The sequence below is a fragment of the Pseudorasbora parva genome, chromosome 3 (genome assembly GCF_024679245.1).
Source record: "Pseudorasbora parva isolate DD20220531a chromosome 3, ASM2467924v1, whole genome shotgun sequence".
Taxonomy (NCBI): domain Eukaryota; kingdom Metazoa; phylum Chordata; class Actinopteri; order Cypriniformes; family Gobionidae; genus Pseudorasbora; species Pseudorasbora parva.
The window spans coordinates 62,399,677-62,421,246 of record NC_090174.1 but is presented as its reverse complement, the minus strand read 5'-3'; the positions used below and the strand labels follow the sequence as shown (position 1 = coordinate 62,421,246).

The 21,570-nt window shown below is 36.8% G+C and overlaps 1 protein-coding gene across 14 annotated transcripts in view; it reads right to left on the bottom strand.

Annotated features, from left to right (window-relative positions):
• Positions 1-21,570, bottom strand: part of golga2 (golgin A2) — a 71,367-nt gene that overhangs the window by 48,336 nt on the left and 1,461 nt on the right. For 7 of the 14 annotated variants that reach the window (XM_067439735.1, XM_067439736.1, XM_067439742.1 and 4 more), the window contains exon 2: positions 13,045-13,173. In XM_067439735.1, the coding sequence (XP_067295836.1) occupies positions 13,045-13,173 (129 nt within the window). The remainder of the gene's footprint in view (positions 1-13,044; positions 13,174-21,570) is intronic. The other 7 variants (XM_067439737.1, XM_067439744.1, XM_067439745.1 and 4 more) reach the window with 1 other exon arrangement.

Here is a 21,570-nt window from a genome sequence, read left to right as displayed (position 1 = left end):
TTAAAAATCTACTTTTTCAAACTCATCCTAGACCGTTTGTCCGATTTTCACCAAAATTGATCCGTATCGTCTTCAGACCATGCTGACAAATACTTATGGATTTCGGATTGATAGACAAAACAGTTTTCATATACCACTGCAACAGAGTTGAGCCATGATGCAAAAATTACTCTTGAGGCTGTATCTCTGCAATGCTTTGACATATTGACACCAAACTTTGCATGTGTCATTGTCATCTCAATCTGACTAAACCACATCAGTTTCGTAACAGTGACACCTATTGGTCGAAAGTGATAAACCATTAAACCATTATTATTGACTGTATTTAAAATTTGACTGCTATTTTGCCTAAAATCAACTTAATAGGTCCTTAATGGCTCATTGTTGCAGTTGGCTTGAGACTTCCAGCCATGCTGGCATGTCTTGTCTTCTTCTTTGCGCTTGGCCCCGATAATGGCTGCTTGTTAGGGGCCAAGCACCGAAGGTGCGGAGGCACCTATTGAAATCGTTAGTGTTCCTATTATTAGGGGCCAAGCACCGAAGGTGCGGAGGCACCTATTGAAATCGTTAGTGTTCCTATTATTATTCTGCTTCTTCTTCTTCTTCTTCCGCCATAGGAGTCTCTGGCAGCCCATAGAACCGTATGGTAAAAAGTTGTGAAATTTGGCACACTCATAGAGGCCAGTCTGAGCTGTCACTATAGCAAATTTGGTGCCTCTAACTCAATCCCTCTAGCGCCACCACCTGTCCAAAGTTTCACTCATATTTATGCTTATAACTTTTGACCCCTAAGGGCTAGAAACAAAATTCTTTTTTCATCGGATTCCTTGGCTCAAGCCGATTCGATTTCACCCTATGATGTCATTTTCCGGTATGCAAATTTTCCCGCCATTTTGAATTTTCTGAAAAACCTACTTTTTCGAACTCCTCCTAGGCCGTTGCTCCGATTTTCACGAAAATTGAAACAGATCATCTTCAGAGCATGTTGACAAAAAGTTATGGAATTCAAGTTGATTCGTCCAATCGTTTTCAATAAACGCACAAACAAATTTTACGTGGAGGTTGCAAAAACACACTAAAGGCTATATCTCCGCAACGCTTTATCGTATTCAAACCAACCTTGGTACATGTCATCACAAGCATGACTTGAAGCAACATGCAGCGTTTCGGCGCAGCGCCACCTACCTGTCCGGAGATACGAAAAATGCCTATTTTGGCTTATAACTTCTGAACCGTTTATCCAAAAATCATAAAATTGGTCTCATTAGATTCAGGGCGTCATGCCGAGTCGACTGATATCCAATTTTACCATGTCGGCCATTTTGGATGTCGGCCATTTTGAATTATGTGCAAAAATGCTGTATTTTATGAACGCATGAACAGATTGTTATGAAACTTGGTATGGGTCATCACCACGATGCCCTGAAGTAGCCTGACAAGTTTCGAAACAGCGCCACCTAGTGGAGAATTTTTTTTTTCAAACGCTTATAACTTTGGGTGTGGTTGACATATTTTGATGGGAGTGTGTTTTTTGGTCTCCTGAATCCTTGCCGACTCCAACGATACCAGACTTGCCAGGTTTCGGCATATGGTTTGCGCAGAGTTGTAATTTAGTGCTTAAAAAACATTTGCTGATATCTTCGAAACCGCTAGTCCGATCGAGACGAAACCAGCCTCAGAAGTTCGGAAACATAGGTCGATAGCTATACGCTAATGCCCAAATCTCAAAATATTGATAGTAAGGGGTAGTAAAATCCAATCAAAGTCAGGTGTCAGTCATTTTTTACGTGTTTTTTCATATAAATGTCTATAACTCCAAAACAAAATGAAATATTTTCACCAAACTTGACACACATATGTATGGGCTCACTACGAGGACACATAAAAAAATTGGTGGGATTGTGCCTCTTGGTGGCGCTATAATAAAACAAAACATGAAATTCCCATTGACTTCAATGCAGTATTACGGTTTAAAATGCTAATGCTATAATTTAAGAATGCACTAGTGTATCATTACAAAACTCGGTATGTGTCTTCCGCTCTATGTCCCGAAGATATTCAAAAAGTTTCGGGGCAGCGCCACCTTGTGGTCAAAAGTTGTAATAAAATGTACAAAAATGCTAATAACTTTTGATTAAATTAGCCTATTGTAATGAGACTGGTCATAATACATTCATTGGCTCATGCCGAGAAGATAGATACCAATTTTGCCATATTTTGCAAACATATCTGTGCTCCATCTTGTTATTTGTTAAAAATCTACTTTTTCAAACTCATCCTAGACCGTTTGTCCGATTTTCACCAAAATTGATCCGTATCGTCTTCAGACCATGCTGACAAATAGTTATGGATTTCGGATTGATAGACAAAACAGTTTTCATATACCACTGCAACAGAGTTGAGCCATGATGCAAAAATGACTCTTGAGGCTGTATCTCTGCAATGCTTTGACATATTGACACCAAACTTTGCATGTGTCATTGTCATCTCAATCTGACTAAACCACATCAGTTTCGTAACAGTGACACCTATTGGTCGAAAGTGATAAACCATTAAACCATTATTAGGGGCCAAGCACCGAAGGTGCGGAGGCACCTATTGAAATTGTTAGTGTTCCTATTATTATTATTCTGCTTCTTCTTCTTCTTCTTCTTCTTCTTCTTCCGCCATAGGAGTCTCTGGCAGCCCATAGAACCGTATGGTAAAAAGTTGTGAAATTTGGCACACTCATAGAGGCCAGTCTGAGCTGTCACTATAGCAAATTTGGTGCCTCTAACTCAATCCCTCTAGCGCCACCACCTGTCCAAAGTTTCACTCATATTTATGCTTATAACTTTTGACCCCTAAGGGCTAGAAACAAAATTCTTTTTTCATCGGATTCCTTGGCTCAAGCCGATTCGATTTCACCCTATGATGTCATTTTCCGGTATGCAAATTTTCCCGCCATTTTGAATTTTCTGAAAAACCTACTTTTTCGAACTCCTCCTAGGCCGTTGCTCCGATTTTCACGAAAATTGAAACAGATCATCTTCAGAGCATGTTGACAAAAAGTTATGGAATTCAAGTTGATTCGTCCAATCGTTTTCAATAAACGCACAAACAAATTTTACGTGGAGGTTGCAAAAACACACTAAAGGCTATATCTCCGCAACGCTTTATCGTATTCAAACCAACCTTGGTACATGTCATCACAAGCATGACTTGAAGCAACATGCAGCGTTTCGGCGCAGCGCCACCTACCTGTCCGGAGATACGAAAAATGCCTATTTTGGCTTATAACTTCTGAACCGTTTATCCAAAAATCATAAAATTGGTCTCATTAGATTCAGGGCGTCATGCCGAGTCGACTGATATCCAATTTTACCATGTCGGCCATTTTGGATGTCGGCCATTTTGAATTATGTGCAAAAATGCTGTATTTTATGAACGCATGAACAGATTGTTATGAAACTTGGTATGGGTCATCACCACGATGCCCTGAAGTAGCCTGAGAAGTTTCGAAACAGCGCCACCTAGTGGAGAATTTTTTTTTTCAAACGCTTATAACTTTGGGTGTGGTTGACATATTTTGATGGGAGTGTGTTTTTTGGTCTCCTGAATCCTTGCCGACTCCAACGATACCAGACTTGCCAGGTTTCGGCATATGGTTTGCGCAGAGTTGTAATTTAGTGCTTAAAAAACATTTGCTGATATCTTCGAAACCGCTAGTCCGATCGAGACGAAACCAGCCTCAGAAGTTCGGAAACATAGGTCGATAGCTATACGCTAATGCCCAAATCTCAAAATATTGATAGTAAGGGGTAGTAAAATCCAATCAAAGTCAGGTGTCAGTCCTTTTTTACGTGTTTTTTCATATAAATGTCTATAACTCCAAAACAAAATGAGATATTTTCACCAAACTTGACACACATATGTATGGGCTCACTATGAGGACACATAAAAAAATTGGTGGGATTGTGCCTCTTGGTGGCGCTATAATAAAACAAAACATGAAATTCCCATTGACTTCAATGCAGTATTATGGTTTAAAATGCTAATGCTATAATTTAAGAATGCATTAGCGTATCGTTACAAAACTCGGTATGTGTCTTCCGCTCCATGTCCTGAAGATACTCAAAAAGTTTCGGGGTAGCGCCACCTTGTGGTCAAAAGTTGTAATAAAATGTACAGAAATGCGAATAACTTTTGATTAAATTAACCCATTGTAATGAAACTGGTCATAATACAGTCAATGGCTCATGCCGAGAACATGGATACCAATTGTGCCATATTTTGCAAACCTATCTGTCCTCCGTCTTGTTATTTGTTAAAAACCTACTTTTTCAAACTCATCCTAGACCGTTTGTCCGATTTTCACCAAAATTGATCCGTATCGTCTTCAGACCATGCTGACAAATAGTTATGGATTTCGGATTGATAGACAAAACAGTTTTCATATACCACTGCAACAGAGTTGAGCCATGATGCAAAAATTACTCTTGAGGCTGTATCTCTGCAATGCTTTGACATATTGACACCAAACTTTGCATGTGTCATTGTCATCTCAATCTGACTAAACCACATCAGTTTCGTAACAGTGACACCTATTGGTCGAAAGTGATAAACCATTAAACCATTATTATTGACTGTATTTAAAATTTGACTGCTATTTTGCCTAAAATCAACTTAATAGGTCCTTAATGGCTCATTGTTGCAGTTGGCTTGAGACTTCCAGCCATGCTGGCATGTCTTGTCTTCTTCTTTGCGCTTGGCCCCGATAATGGCTGCTTGTTAGGGGCCAAGCACCGAAGGTGCGGAGGCACCTATTGAAATCGTTAGTGTTCCTATTATTATTCTGCTTCTTCTTCTTCTTCTTCCGCCATAGGAGTCTCTGGCAGCCCATAGAACCGTATGGTAAAAAGTTGTGAAATTTGGCACACTCATAGAGGCCAGTCTGAGCTGTCACTATAGCAAATTTGGTGCCTCTAACTCAATCCCTCTAGCGCCACCACCTGTCCAAAGTTTCACTCATATTTATGCTTATAACTTTTGACCCCTAAGGGCTAGAAACAAAATTCTTTTTTCATCGGATTCCTTGGCTCAAGCCGATTCGATTTCACCCTATGATGTCATTTTCCGGTATGCAAATTTTCCCGCCATTTTGAATTTTCTGAAAAACCTACTTTTTCGAACTCCTCCTAGGCCGTTGCTCCGATTTTCACGAAAATTGAAACAGATCATCTTCAGAGCATGTTGACAAAAAGTTATGGAATTCAAGTTGATTCGTCCAATCGTTTTCAATAAACGCACAAACAAATTTTACGTGGAGGTTGCAAAAACACACTAAAGGCTATATCTCCGCAACGCTTTATCGTATTCAAACCAACCTTGGTACATGTCATCACAAGCATGACTTGAAGCAACATGCAGCGTTTCGGCGCAGCGCCACCTACCTGTCCGGAGATACGAAAAATGCCTATTTTGGCTTATAACTTCTGAACCGTTTATCCAAAAATCATAAAATTGGTCTCATTAGATTCAGGGCGTCATGCCGAGTCGACTGATATCCAATTTTACCATGTCGGCCATTTTGGATGTCGGCCATTTTGAATTATGTGCAAAAATGCTGTATTTTATGAACGCATGAACAGATTGTTATGAAACTTGGTATGGGTCATCACCACGATGCCCTGAAGTAGCCTGAGAAGTTTCGAAACAGCGCCACCTAGTGGAGAATTTTTTTTTTCAAACGCTTATAACTTTGGGTGTGGTTGACATATTTTGATGGGAGTGTGTTTTTTGGTCTCCTGAATCCTTGCCGACTCCAACGATACCAGACTTGCCAGGTTTCGGCATATGGTTTGCGCAGAGTTGTAATTTAGTGCTTAAAAAACATTTGCTGATATCTTCGAAACCGCTAGTCCGATCGAGACGAAACCAGCCTCAGAAGTTCGGAAACATAGGTCGATAGCTATACGCTAATGCCCAAATCTCAAAATATTGATAGTAAGGGGTAGTAAAATCCAATCAAAGTCAGGTGTCAGTCATTTTTTACGTGTTTTTTCATATAAATGTCTATAACTCCAAAACAAAATGAAATATTTTCACCAAACTTGACACACATATGTATGGGCTCACTACGAGGACACATAAAAAAATTGGTGGGATTGTGCCTCTTGGTGGCGCTATAATAAAACAAAACATGAAATTCCCATTGACTTCAATGCAGTATTACGGTTTAAAATGCTAATGCTATAATTTAAGAATGCACTAGTGTATCGTTACAAAACTCGGTATGTGTCTTCCGCTCTATGTCCCGAAGATATTCAAAAAGTTTCGGGGCAGCGCCACCTTGTGGTCAAAAGTTGTAATAAAATGTACAAAAATGCTAATAACTTTTGATTAAATTAGCCTATTGTAATGAGACTGGTCATAATACATTCATTGGCTCATGCCGAGAAGATAGATACCAATTTTGCCATATTTTGCAAACATATCTGTGCTCCATCTTGTTATTTGTTAAAAATCTACTTTTTCAAACTCATCCTAGACCGTTTGTCCGATTTTCACCAAAATTGATCCGTATCGTCTTCAGACCATGCTGACAAATAGTTATGGATTTCGGATTGATAGACAAAACAGTTTTCATATACCACTGCAACAGAGTTGAGCCATGATGCAAAAATGACTCTTGAGGCTGTATCTCTGCAATGCTTTGACATATTGACACCAAACTTTGCATGTGTCATTGTCATCTCAATCTGACTAAACCACATCAGTTTCGTAACAGTGACACCTATTGGTCGAAAGTGATAAACCATTAAACCATTATTATTGACTGTATTTAAAATTTGACTGCTATTTTGCCTAAAATCAACTTAATAGGTCCTTAATGGCTCATTGTTGCAGTTGGCTTGAGACTTCCAGCCATGCTGGCATGTCTTGTCTTCTTCTTTGCGCTTGGCCCCGATAATGGCTGCTTGCAGCTATATTTATTGACTGGATTTAAAATTTGACTGCTATTTTGCCTAAAATCAACTTAATAGGTCCTTAATGGCTCATTGTTGCAGTTGGCTTGAGACTTCCAGCCATGCTTGCATGTCTTGTCTTCTTCTTTGCGCTTGGCCCCGATAATGGCTGCTTGCAGCTATATTTATTATTCTGCTTCTTCTTCTTCTTCCGCCATAGGAGTCTCTGGCAGCCCATAGAACCGTATGGTAAAAAGTTGTGAAATTTGGCACACTCATAGAGGCCAGTCTGAGCTGTCACTATAGCAAATTTGGTGCCTCTAACTCAATCCCTCTAGCGCCACCACCTGTCCAAAGTTTCACTCATATTTATGCTTATAACTTTTGACCCCTAAGGGCTAGAAACAAAATTCTTTTTTCATCGGATTCCTTGGCTCAAGCCGATTCGATTTCACCCTATGATGTCATTTTCCGGTATGCAAATTTTCCCGCCATTTTGAATTTTCTGAAAAACCTACTTTTTCGAACTCCTCCTAGGCCGTTGCTCCGATTTTCACGAAAATTGAAACAGATCATCTTCAGAGCATGTTGACAAAAAGTTATGGAATTCAAGTTGATTCGTCCAATCGTTTCCAATAAACGCACAAACAAATTTTACGTGGAGGTTGCAAAAACACACTAAAGGCTATATCTCCGCAACGCTTTATCGTATTCAAACCAACCTTGGTACATGTCATCACAAGCATGACTTGAAGCAACATGCAGCGTTTCGGCGCAGCGCCACCTACCTGTCCGGAGATACGAAAAATGCCTATTTTGGCTTATAACTTCTGAACCGTTTATCCAAAAATCATAAAATTGGTCTCATTAGATTCAGGGCGTCATGCCGAGTCGACTGATATCCAATTTTACCATGTCGGCCATTTTGGATGTCGGCCATTTTGAATTATGTGCAAAAATGCTGTATTTTATGAACGCATGAACAGATTGTTATGAAACTTGGTATGGGTCATCACCACGATGCCCTGAAGTAGCCTGAGAAGTTTCGAAACAGCGCCACCTAGTGGAGAATTTTTTTTTTCAAACGCTTATAACTTTGGGTGTGGTTGACATATTTTGATGGGAGTGTGTTTTTTGGTCTCCTGAATCCTTGCCGACTCCAACGATACCAGACTTGCCAGGTTTCGGCATATGGTTTGCGCAGAGTTGTAATTTAGTGCTTAAAAAACATTTGCTGATATCTTCGAAACCGCTAGTCCGATCGAGACGAAACCAGCCTCAGAAGTTCGGAAACATAGGTCGATAGCTATACGCTAATGCCCAAATCTCAAAATATTGATAGTAAGGGGTAGTAAAATCCAATCAAAGTCAGGTGTCAGTCCTTTTTTACGTGTTTTTTCATATAAATGTCTATAACTCCAAAACAAAATGAGATATTTTCACCAAACTTGACACACATATGTATGGGCTCACTATGAGGACACATAAAAAAATTGGTGGGATTGTGCCTCTTGGTGGCGCTATAATAAAACAAAACATGAAATTCCCATTGACTTCAATGCAGTATTATGGTTTAAAATGCTAATGCTATAATTTACGAATGCATTAGCGTATCGTTACAAAACTCGGTATGTGTCTTCCGCTCCATGTCCTGAAGATACTCAAAAAGTTTCGGGGTAGCGCCACCTTGTGGTCAAAAGTTGTAATAAAATGTACAAAAATGCTAATAACTTTTGATTAAATTAACCCATTGTAATGAAACTGGTCATAATACAGTCAATGGCTCATGCCGAGAACATGGATACCAATTGTGCCATATTTTGCAAACCTATCTGTCCTCCGTCTTGTTATTTGTTAAAAACCTACTTTTTCAAACTCATCCTAGACCGTTTGTCCGATTTTCACCAAAATTGATCCGTATCGTCTTCAGACCATGCTGACAAATACTTATGGATTTCGGATTGATAGACAAAACAGTTTTCATATACCACTGCAACAGAGTTGAGCCATGATGCAAAAATTACTCTTGAGGCTGTATCTCTGCAATGCTTTGACATATTGACACCAAACTTTGCATGTGTCATTGTCATCTCAATCTGACTAAACCACATCAGTTTCGTAACAGTGACACCTATTGGTCGAAAGTGATAAACCATTAAACCATTATTATTGACTGTATTTAAAATTTGACTGCTATTTTGCCTAAAATCAACTTAATAGGTCCTTAATGGCTCATTGTTGCAGTTGGCTTGAGACTTCCAGCCATGCTGGCATGTCTTGTCTTCTTCTTTGCGCTTGGCCCCGATAATGGCTGCTTGCAGCTATATTTATTATTATTATTATTCTTCTTCCGCTCACAAGTCAATGGCAGCCCATAGAACCGCTCGCGGGAACATGATGAAATCTGGCACACATATAAAGGATAGTCACAACTGTCAATATAACAAATTTTGAGTCTCTAACTCAATCCCTCTAGCGCCACCAACTGTCCAAAGTTGCACTCATGTTTATGCTAATAACTCTTGAACTAAAAGGGCTAGAAACAAAATCCAAATTTTCTCTGACTCCTTGCCTCAAGCCGATTTGATTGCACCCTATGACGTTGTTTTGCGTCATAAAAATTACCCGCCATTTTTAATTTTCCAAAAAACCTACTTTTTCGAACTCGTCCTAGATGGTTCATCTGATTTGCACGAAAATTGAACCAGATCATCTTCAGACCATGGTGACAAAAAGTTATGGAATTCATGTTGATTCTTCAAATCGTTTACGATAAATGTGCGAACAAATTTTACGTAGAGGTTGCAAAAGCACACTAAAGGCCATATCTCTGCAACGCTTTATCGTATTCAAACCAAACTTGGTACATGTCATCACAAGCATGACCTGAGACAACATGCAGTGTTTCGGCGCAGTGCACCCTACTGGTCCGGAGATACAAAAAAGGGCTATTTTGGCTTATAACTTCTAAACCATTTATCCAAAAATCATAAAATGTATCTCCTTAGATACGGGGAGTCATGTCGAGTCAACTGATATCCAAGTTTACTAGGTCTGCCTTTTTGGCTGTCGGCCATTTTGAATTATGTGCTAAAATGCTGTATTTTATGAACGCATGAACGGATTGTTACGAAACTTGGTATGGGTCATCAGCACCATGCCCTGAAGTAGCCTGATATGTTTCGAAACAGCGCCACCTAGTGGAGAATTTTTTTTCCCAAAAGCTTATATCTTTGGGTGTGGTTGACATATTTGGATGGGAGTAACTTTTTTTGTCTCCTGAATCCTTGCCGAGTCCAATAATACCAGACTTGCCAGGTTTCGGCGTATGGTTTGCGCAGCATTGTAATTTAGTGCTTAAAAAACATTAGCTGATATCTTCAAAACCGCTAGTCCGATCGAGACGAAACCAGCCTCAGAAGTTCGAAAACATAGGTCGATAGATTTACGCTAATGCCCAAATCTCAAAATATTGATAGTAAGGGGTAGTAAAATCCAATCAAAGTCAGGTGTCAGTCATTTTTTTCGTGTTTTTTCATGTAAATGTTTATAACTCCAAAACAAAATGAGATATTTTCACCAAACTCGACACGTATATGTATGGGCTCATACTGAGGACAAATAAAAAAAATGGTGGGATTGTGCCTCTTGGTGGGGCTATAATAGAACAAAACATGAAATACCCATTGACTTCAATGCAGTATTTGGGTATAAAATGCTAATGTTACACTTAACGAATGCATTAGCGTATCATTACAAAACTCGGTATGTGTCTTCTGCTCCATGCCCTGAGGGTACTCAAAAAGTTTTCGGGCAGCGCCACCTTGTGGTCAAAAGTTGTAATAAGGAGTACAAAATGCTAATAACTTTTGATTAAATTAGCCTATTGTAATGAGACTGGTCACATTCATTGGCTCCTGCCGAGAACATAGATACCAATTTTGTCCATATTTGGCAAACCTCTCTGCCCTCTATCTTGTTATTGGTTAAAAACCTACTTATTCAAACTCGTTCTAGACCGTTTGTCCAATTTTCACCAAAATTGAATCGTATCGTCTCCAGACCATGTGAACAAATAATTATGGATTTCGTGTTGATAGACAAAACAGTTTTCATATATACCACAGCAACACAGTTGAGCTATGATGCAAAAATGACTCTTGAGGCTGTATCTCTGCAATGCTTTGACATATTGACACCAAACTTTGCATGTGTCATTTCCACCTCAGTCTGACTACACCACATCAGTTTCGTAACAGTGCCACCTGTTGGTCGAAAATGATAAACCATTAAATCATTATTATTGATTGTATTTAAAATTGTACTGCTTTTTTGCCTAAAATCAACTTAATAAGTATTTAATGGCTCATTGTTGCAGTTGGTCTTATACTCCTAGCTACCTATGCTGGCATGTCTTAGGGTCTTCATTTCGCTTGGCCCCGACAATTGCTGCTTGCAGCTATATTTTTTTATATTATCGGTTTTCAGTAATTGTTAAATGCATGTCCTTTTTTATTTATTTTTTATAAACTAAAAATGTATATTTAGGTTTAATTAGTTTTTCCTTAGAGCAACAACAAACAGAACCAGCAATGAATTAAGGACATACACACACATCATAACAAACAGAATATAGTTTATTACATTTATTATTTTCTATCAAAACATATGGCGTGAAATATAATATACTATAATATAATATATCAGGGAGAGAAAGTAATGGCAAAGAGTTTTACGGAAAGTATACAAAACAGTACAGTGTGCCTATTTAATTATATTAAATATATTAATTTAATACTTAGTACGACAATTGTTATATATTTATATTTTGCAGTAGTACAATTATATTAAATATATTAATGTAATGCTTTTATCATTATAGATAATTTAAACGATTACATTAATATATTCAATTACCTATACAACACACATTATTGTTTTTTATTCATTTAATAAATGTAATAAAATATAATTAATTCAATTAAACAAAGTACAAGAAATTACATTTTTAGATTTATTTATTTTAATACATTTAATTATAATAAATATAAAAGTTGTTTAATAATTTAATACCTAGTCATTAAATAATTAAAATCAGTACAACAAATGTAATATATTTTTATATATTTATATTTTGCAGCAATGCTGTTCGTTAACTGATTATATAAAATATATTAGTCCAATGCTTTAATCATTATAGAGAATTTAAATGATTATACATTAATATATTAAATCAATTACCTATACGACACACATTCTTGTTTTTTATTGATTTTATTAATATATTTTTGTGTATGTATATTCATGTTTATTTACAAAAATGTTATATTTCTAATTATTTATATTTAACTGTACTGCTTTTTAACTGAATTCTTTTGTTAGTTTTAGTTACGCATTTCCAGTTAGTCATTTTAGTACTTCAACTTAAACTATAAATAATAATAACATTTATTTAATTTTTTTCAGCTGTATTAATAACAGCAAAATTATTAAAAGCATTTTTTTTTTTAAGTTTAAGTTAAAACTTTCATTCATTTCCAGCTAATCAGTGCAGTGCTTCAACTTATTTGCAAAGGCAACATTTTGTAATTTTGGTTTATTTATTTTTTTATGTAATATTTATTACATTTTTTGCAGATTTATTTTGAATTAACAGAAATGTTTAATATGTGTAGTAGCAACCCTGGATCAGACTCTCTGTAATTAAACTCTGAATAATGACTGTTTATTGTGTGTTTAAAGCTTCTGTACATCACAACTGAACTCTGTTTGCATCACTGAATCATTATAACACGTGAAGCTGCTTTGAAACAATCTGTATTGTATAAAGCGCTATAGACTTGTAATTACTGGCTGTTGTGTCAGTGCGAACATGACTAATATAATAATAGTAGGACTAGGCTAAAACAGTCCCTCAAATGGTGAGAGGATATATAATTCATTATGTGTGTGTTCATTATTTTAGATCCTGACTCGAGGATTAAAACCTGCCGTGGGAAAGTGCCACTAACTGATCCGTCAAAACAAACAAAAGAGACATTCAATCTCATCCGGCCGGCGAAGCACAGGTTTCTCAGAGCGAGGGTCGATTTCGCACCTGACTCACATTATCCGGAGAGCGTCTGTCAGCAGGAGCGTCCGTCTGATCGCCTCCTTTCACTTTCCTCTTCTTCTTTGGTCCAGCGCTTCCTGTGGATGGGATAGTCTTCTGTTGGAACTCCTTCAGCTGCAGGACGACAAACACACAGACTTTGATATCAAATATATAACATAAAAACTACGGTATCAGGAGATAAGACACTTATCTCACGAGACGAGACACGAGATCGGGTTCACCAGTACATAGTTTTTAAGAAATACACAATGATGAGATGCATAACTAGAAATTAGGGCCGGTGTCATGACATTTCATCCTACCCGTCAGATTGTCCTACCGGGGCTAACTGCGCATGCGCACATCAATATTGCATCATTTTTTACACGCTGACCATCACGCCCATAATTTCGTGCTGCTGGCGCTCGTGTAAGGTAAGTTTTGAACTATTTTTGTTTATTTTTTATTAATTGCGCTTGAATTTCTGCATGTAGTAGGTAAGTTTATGAATATTTCTGTTTATTTTGTATCAATTGCGCTTGAATTTCTGCATGCAGTAGGTGTTTATGAAGGTTTCTGTTTATTTTGTATTAATTGCGCTTGAATTTCTACATATAGTAGCTAGCCTAGGTAAGTTTATGAATGTTTCTGTTTATTTTTTATTAATTGCGCTTGAATTTCTACATGTAGTAGGTAAGTTTTCATACCAAAAATTTGGTATGCATGGTTAGTGGACAATTTTAAAATGATTGTTTGATAGATAGATAGATAGATAGATAGATAGATAGATAGATAGATAGATAGATAGATAGATAGATAGATAGATAGATAGATAGATAGATAGATAGATAGATAGATAGATAGATAGATAGATAGATTTTTTTATCTATCTGTTTATTATTTGTGGGTTTTTTGTCTCTCTTTTCTTTTCTTTTTAACAGATATGGAAGATAAGTGGAATTCAGTCTACAACTACATATTGGTAGGATCATACCCGGATGGGTATGATAAGTCAAAAAAGCAGAACCTACGAAGATATGCACTGAAATTCAATCTAAAAGGTATCAATCATAGCCTATTTGTTTAATTATACATGTTGGAATCTTGATTTTCTTTTACAACAATATCCTTTTAATGTAAATGTTCTTATTCACGCCCAATTTAGTGAACGTGCGTTTTTTTCTCTTTTTCACGCTTTTTCTAAGTGTTATGTTGCTTGTGTCTATTCTCAGAATAAACGAATTAAATGCAAATAGCTCTAATATACGACCGAAAATAGACTGTAAAAATATAAAGGCACATGAATTTCAGTATAGGCTAATTTCAGCTTAATAGATTTTAGCTACTTATACTTAAGACTTTTTTTTTCTAACTAATTCTGCGGTTTTTTTTGTTTTTTTGTTATTATTGCACATGTCCTCCTTTTTATGTATTAATGAATACATTTAATACACTAATTAAAACAATCTTTATAAATTTCAATATTACAAGGTAACTAGACATTATACCAGCTCCACCTTGGATCCAGCCTGTTATGAATGAAGACGTCAGATAATCCAACACCTTTGAATAAGGACTCCAGAACATCAAACATGGATGATTATGCAACATTATCATGTTATCTGATTACTTTCTGATATCATTTCGTAACAGACTTTTGCATTTTGAACATAGAAACATGCATTATCTGTATAGCTGCTCTGATAAATGTATAGTGAAAAGCATTATTCAAGTGAATGTGAATTAAATTGCATTTAATTGAAACTCTTGCATTGTTGGTTACTGTACCATTTTGCAGTTATGGAGTTAAGAGCCATCACATTATTGAGCCATTTAGGGTTGTTAAAGTTTCATTGGTGTCTTATGTCCAGTGTGCCCAATTGATTGTCACCATGCAACATTATGAGCAATTTTACTGTGACATTATGAAGATATGATCCCATGATTCTGAAAGGTATGATGACATACAGTTTCATGACAAATTGCCCTAGTGCACTTGACTGTCACTATACAACATTATGAACACTTTTACTGTAACATAATATTGAGTTGTGGTTCTATGAATTTGACAGCTGTGACAAAATAGTTGCATGAGAAATTGCACTATTGGCCCAGTTGGAGGCGCTTCGCTGTCTTTGAGGGTAAATCCAATTCTAACCGGAGCCTTGTTCCTATAGTGCACTTGACTGTCACTACATCAGTACACAAAATTATGAGCACTTTTATTGCAGCATTATTGTGTTATGATTCTGAGAGATATGACATAAATAATATTAAAAAATAAGTAAATTACTTTTTATTATTTAATTTGGAAAATGACAAAGGTCCTCCAATTCATGAGGATGTTACTTTGACATGTAGCCTTGACCTAAGCATTGTTGCAGACCATGTTCACCCTTTCATGTAAACGGTATTCCCTGGTGGCTGTGGCAGCACAAATGCTTCAGGAATGTTCTGAGTAGTACAAAGTGTTCATTTAGCCTCCAAATTCCCAGATCTCAATCAAATCGAGCATCTGTGGGATGTGCTGAACAAACAAGTCCGATCCATGGAGGCCCAACAGAAACTCACAGGACTTAAAGGATCTGCTCCTAACATATTGTTGCCAGATACCACAGCACACCTTCAGAGGTCTGGAGTCCATGCCCCGACGGGTCAGAGCTGTTTTGGACCGACAATATTAGAAAGGTCGTCATGTTATGCCTGATCGGTACATATGTTCACTCTAGATGGAGACCTATTTTATGAAAGCAGAAGAGTCATCAGAACCAAAGAAGAAGCCAGGGTGATCTTTGAAGAATTGCATTCCTCTCCAATTGGTGGGCACACCGGAATTGGCAAAACACGTGCTGCCATCTGTGCCAGATTTTATTGGTTTGGCATGTCAGTTGATGTTGAAAATTGGGTATGTGTTATTTTATATAGGTAGAGGTATATATGTGTCAGCTTACAACTATATGATATAAAATATTATAGAAATAGAAAACTTTTTTTCCTGAAAGGTATTGGAATGTGACCAGTGCCAAAAAGTAGGAAAGCCTTTGACTGCTGTGCAGACCTTACAGTGTATCAAGGTAAATAAGTGCAGCAATATTGTGTGTGTGTGTGTGTGTGTGTGTGTGTGTGTGTGTGTGTGTGTGTGTGTGTGTGTGTGTGTGTGTGTGTGTGTGTGTGTGTGTGTGTGTGTGTGTGTGTGTGTGTGTGTGTGTTGGGCTTATAAATAGATTAAACGCAATTAAGCACATCCAAATTTAAAGTGTTTGTGTAAATGATAACTATTTTGTACTTTCATATGTATAATATGAATTTATATATAAATACACAAATGTATGTATTTAAGAAATACATGTGAAATATATTACATTTAAATTACATATAAATTATATATGTAGATTCCTTGTGTCGTGCTGAGAACATTGATACCCATTTTACCATAGTCAGCCAATGCCCATGTAAACCTGAACCACACACACTAAACCTACTTTACATTTGAATTATTTTATAGGTTTCTGCTGTTTGGGAACTTGCTGGAATTGATTTAGTAGGGCCGTTACCTGAAACTACAGATGGATTTAAGTACATCCTCACAGCCACAGACTATTTCTCGAAGTGGGTTGAGGCCTTTCCTTTAAAAACAAAAACCGCAACGGAAGTAGCCAAAAATCTCTGTTCTATTATTTATAGACATGGCTGTCCCCAAAGAATTCTTTCAGATCAAGGACGAGAATTTGTAAATGAAGTAAGTGCATTTAAATAGTATCATTACAAAAGTTAAAATCACTAGTTATTTAATAGTGTGCAGTGAACCAAAATCTAATGTGTGACCTGTTTTTCTTTAGCTTAACTATAGGCTTTGTGAAATGTTGCGTATCAAAAGAAGTGTGACAGCAGCTTACCATCCTCAGACTAATGGCCTTGATGAAAAGACCAATGATAACATTAAACGGTAAGTTTTACTAATTTTATTATCATTTATTACCCCCCCCCCCCCACACACACACACCTTCTAATATCATACTGTTAAAAAACTGTTAACACACTGTTAACCATATACATAAAGCATAAATTATCCCAAGAAAAGAGGAAATATTTCTTCTAGTTCTTCTGTAATCTTCATGTTCAGTGCACTAAAAAGGCTTTCACACCAGGTTTATAAGCCATCTACAAAACTTGACTTTTTTTCATTTTAGAGCCCTAAAGAAACTGGTTAACGACCAGCAAAATGACTGGGATTTTTATCTGGAGGCCACCTTGTTTTCGCTCCGATCTAAGGTCCACACTACCACAAAACACTCCCCTTTTCTTTTAATGTATGGGAGAGAGGCAGTGTTTCCTGCAGAAGTTCCTGTAGAAATGCCAGTGAGTGTGCATGTGGAGTCGTTCAGCAGTTTATTATACTAGCCTATGTCAAAAGGATTGTACACTGCAAAAAAAAAAATGCTCTTCTTATTTAGTATTTTTGTCTTGTTTCTAGTCCAAAATATATATTTTAAAAAAACTCTTAAATCAAAATACTTTTACTAGATAAGTAAAATGATGCAATATTTTTTCTTTAAAATAAAATCAAAATGAAGTGAGTTTTCTGCAAATGGGGTAAAAAAATTTATCTTGTTTCTGATTAAAATCTTGTTTCTTGTTTCTGTCCCAAACAGAAATAAGATTGTGACCTTTCACGTGTGTGAAAATCTAAACAGTTTGTTCTGCCTCTAGATATATAGTCCAATCAGTGTTAAGTCACATTCTATGTCTGTGGGGTACCGTCCCTTTTAGTGTCCATTTTATTAAGTGTTTTCAGATTAAAATGTTTTTTGTTTTTTTTTTAGCTTTCCACCATCAGTCTCCCTGTGGAATCTACTTTTAGTGATTACGTAGTTTCTGAACAAAAGAAGAATCATCCTACCTGTTTATTTCATAATGGTATGATAATCTGATGGGGCGTTTTGCACTGTAAAATCATCCTACCTGTTTATTTCATAATGGTATGACAATCTGATGGGGCGTTTTGTACTATAATATCATCCTACCTGTTTATTTCATAATTCAATGACAATCTGATGGGGCGTTTTGCACTGTAAAATCATCCTACCTGTTTATTTGACAATCTGATGGGGCGTTTTGCACTGTAAAATCATCCTACCTGTTTATTTCATAATGGTATGATAATCTGATGGGGCGTTTTGTACTATAATATCATCCTACCTGTTTATTTCATAATGGTATGACAATCTGATGGGGCGTTTTGCACTGTAAAATCATCCTACCTGTTTATTTGACAATCTGATGGGGCGTTTTGCACTGTAAAATCATCCTACCTGTTTATTTCATAATGGTATGATAATCTGATGGGGCGTTTTGTACTATAATATCATCCTACCTGTTTATTTCATAATGGTATGATAATCTGATGGGGCGTTTTGCACTGTAAAATCATCCTACCTGTTTATTTCATAATGGTATGATAATCTGATGGGGCGTTTTGCACTGTAAAATCATCCTACCTGTTTATTTCATAATGGTATGATAATCTGATGGGGCGTTTTGCACTGTAAAATCATCCTACCTGTTTATTTCATAATGGTATGATAATCTGATGGGGCGTTTTGCACTGTAAAATCATCCTACCTGTTTATTTCATAATGGTATGATAATCTGATGGGGCGTTTTGCACTGTAAAATCATCCTACCCTTTTGGGCACTGTAAAATAGTTTCCCCCAATATAGGATTCTTTGGTAAATTTACGCTGAATTATTTCACGCAAATTAGTCATATAGGCCTACGTTAACATGCAGTAGGATTTTTCGATGCGGTAGGATGGATCGATAGATATAGCCATAATTTTGCGCTACGGTAGGAAAATCTGACAAGGTAGGAAAAATCGACAGAACACCGGGACTCGATTAAAAAAATTAATCTAATTAATTAGAGGCTTTGTAATTAATTAATCGAAATTAATCGCATTTAAATACTTGACCTGAGAACAGTGAGAAGTAATTTTTCACATGTATTTTTAGTATACCATTGAATAATGACTGAATACATAAGCTTAATCAACAAAATATAGTTTATTTATTTCAGTCCAGCAGACCAGTGCAATGTTTGCCAGTAAGTGTAGCAAAAGCATATTTGTGATATTTGAGGCTCGATGTGATATGCAAATTCCTTGTTGTATAGCTTGCACACAATGCTCTTGTCGACGCTTTCATCCTTTCGTTTTTTAAAACAAAATTTCCCATCCACGGGGCCGAGCAAAGCGGTCTCATCAGCTTCTTCGCTCATGTTCACTATGGTTTGTTGTTCTCGTGACTCCGGAGCGCTACTTGGTGCTCCAGTATAATCGGTCCGTCGAAACTCATTCATTGAAAAATGTTCCGTGGTGCAAAAATAAGTGTGGTTAAAATTATGTTATTTATTTTTTGCGTAATTAATCTTAATTAACGCGTTAAAGTCCCGGCCCTACTAGAAATTAAAAATAGTTTGCAGATGCATTTGAAATGTTTTAACTAATCATCTTGTAATGAATGTAATTTCATTTCTACTTTCTGAGTATGAATTGTCATATACAGTAAAAAACAACAGCAGTACTGTATTATTATTATTTTTTTATTTGTTTATTTGTTTATTTGAATAGGGACAAGTATGTCACATAAACACAGTACATACTACAACATTTAAGCCGAAGCTAATTCTCAATGTCCGCCCCTAGTATTCTGCACGAGCTTCTGTTGACCTCCTAACTGAACTTCTTCCTACAAACTGATCATAGATATTAAAGGTGCACTATGTAGTATTTTTGCAGTAAAATATCCAAAAACCACTAGGCCAGCGTTATATATTTTGTTCAGTTGAGTACCTACAATATCCCAGATGTTTCCAACTATTTGTAAATTGTGAGAAAATTGCTATTTTAACTGCGGACCGGGACGTTTCAACATAGCATTTGAGGGAGTCGCCTGTCAATCGCATCATATCTGCGCTACTCTCGGTTTCGGCTTTTATTTGGCAGGAGCGCTTTACTCTTAGCAGTGTGAACAAGTGAACGCACGGAGTAACGTCATAACATCGTTTTAAACACACTTAAATGTATCTCATATGATAAACAGAGCTGCTTTCCCTCAAAATCATAACCGGAAGAGCGGATCAGTGCAGGCGCCTTTTAGTGCAAACAATAACCATAATCAAGTACTCAATTTTCAGTGCAAATAGAGACCACATTTTTCATCAAGCATACAGATACAGAGCTAAGAGATGGTTACAACTAAATAGCTTTCATATTATGGGAAATTCTCATGCTTCAGGAGAGCCGTTTTCAAACAGCGGTAACGAATTAAAATCCAGACAAACCATCCGACATTTACTAAACACATAATAATAAATTGACTGCCTACGTCTAGTGTGACCCTTCCGACGTGATTGTGCAATCCGTGGGGTGTCGCAAAGCAGAGCAAGATGAGCAATTTATGTTAAAAAGTACATGCATTTTTATTTTTATTTTAATACATGTCCGATGGTTTGTCTGGATCAGACTCTATTCCTCTGGGATCATCAGAGTCTCTGAAGCTCTTCCTCTGAAACTGCATTGATTTGGACCTTCAACCGTTGGTTCCCATTGAAGTCCATTATGTGGAGGAAAACCCTGGAATGTTTTCCTCAAAAAACTCAGAAAGAAAGACATGAACATCTTAGATGAGATGCGGGTGAGGAAACTATCAGGAAATGTTCATTTTGAAGTGAACTAATCATTTAATATGTGCTTTATAAGTACTAATAAACAGCCAATAATATGCATGCTAATAAGCAACTAGGTAATCGTGAGAATTGGACTCTCAAGTGTTACTACAATTTGGTACACTCAATTTTTTTTAACTTTCACTGTTGTGAGCTGCACTCAAATCATCCTTGTTTACATTACTTAAAAAAACTCATGCAACTACATGAACTTAAATTTCTTTTGTTCACGTAACTCAATTGTAATCAATACAATGTAGCGTGGATCCACTTGATGCTGCTTTTTAAAATAAATTCAGCACGCAATTTTTTTTAATGTAGCGATAATTGTTTCAATTTTTCAGAGGAATTATGTCTGATATTTGAGCATCAATGCACCAGCGCCACTGACAGGCCGAACCGGGTCAATAATCTGCCCTAATTCTGCCACAGTTTAAGCACACCGGCTTGAACTCAGTGTGAACTAAGTCAAGATAACTATCTCAAGTTCCAGTGATGCTACAGATGCAGTCAGACACGACAAAGAGCTGCCCAATCTGTTCATGAAGAAGCTCCTGAGATTGAGAACAGTGTCTCCAGTAGGTCAGATTTGTGATTCAGCTGTCATGGGACGGACGTGGCTAAATCAGCTCTCATGACAGAGCGATAACTTAAATACCAACGCTGATTTTTTCCAAGATGTGTTGTTGACATTCCAGGCCACAGACAGCAGCTGCTCCTCATATATATGACACTTAATATTCAACAATACTTTTAATTTGACTGCACTGACACTATTAGATCAGAACGACCTGAATAAAGAC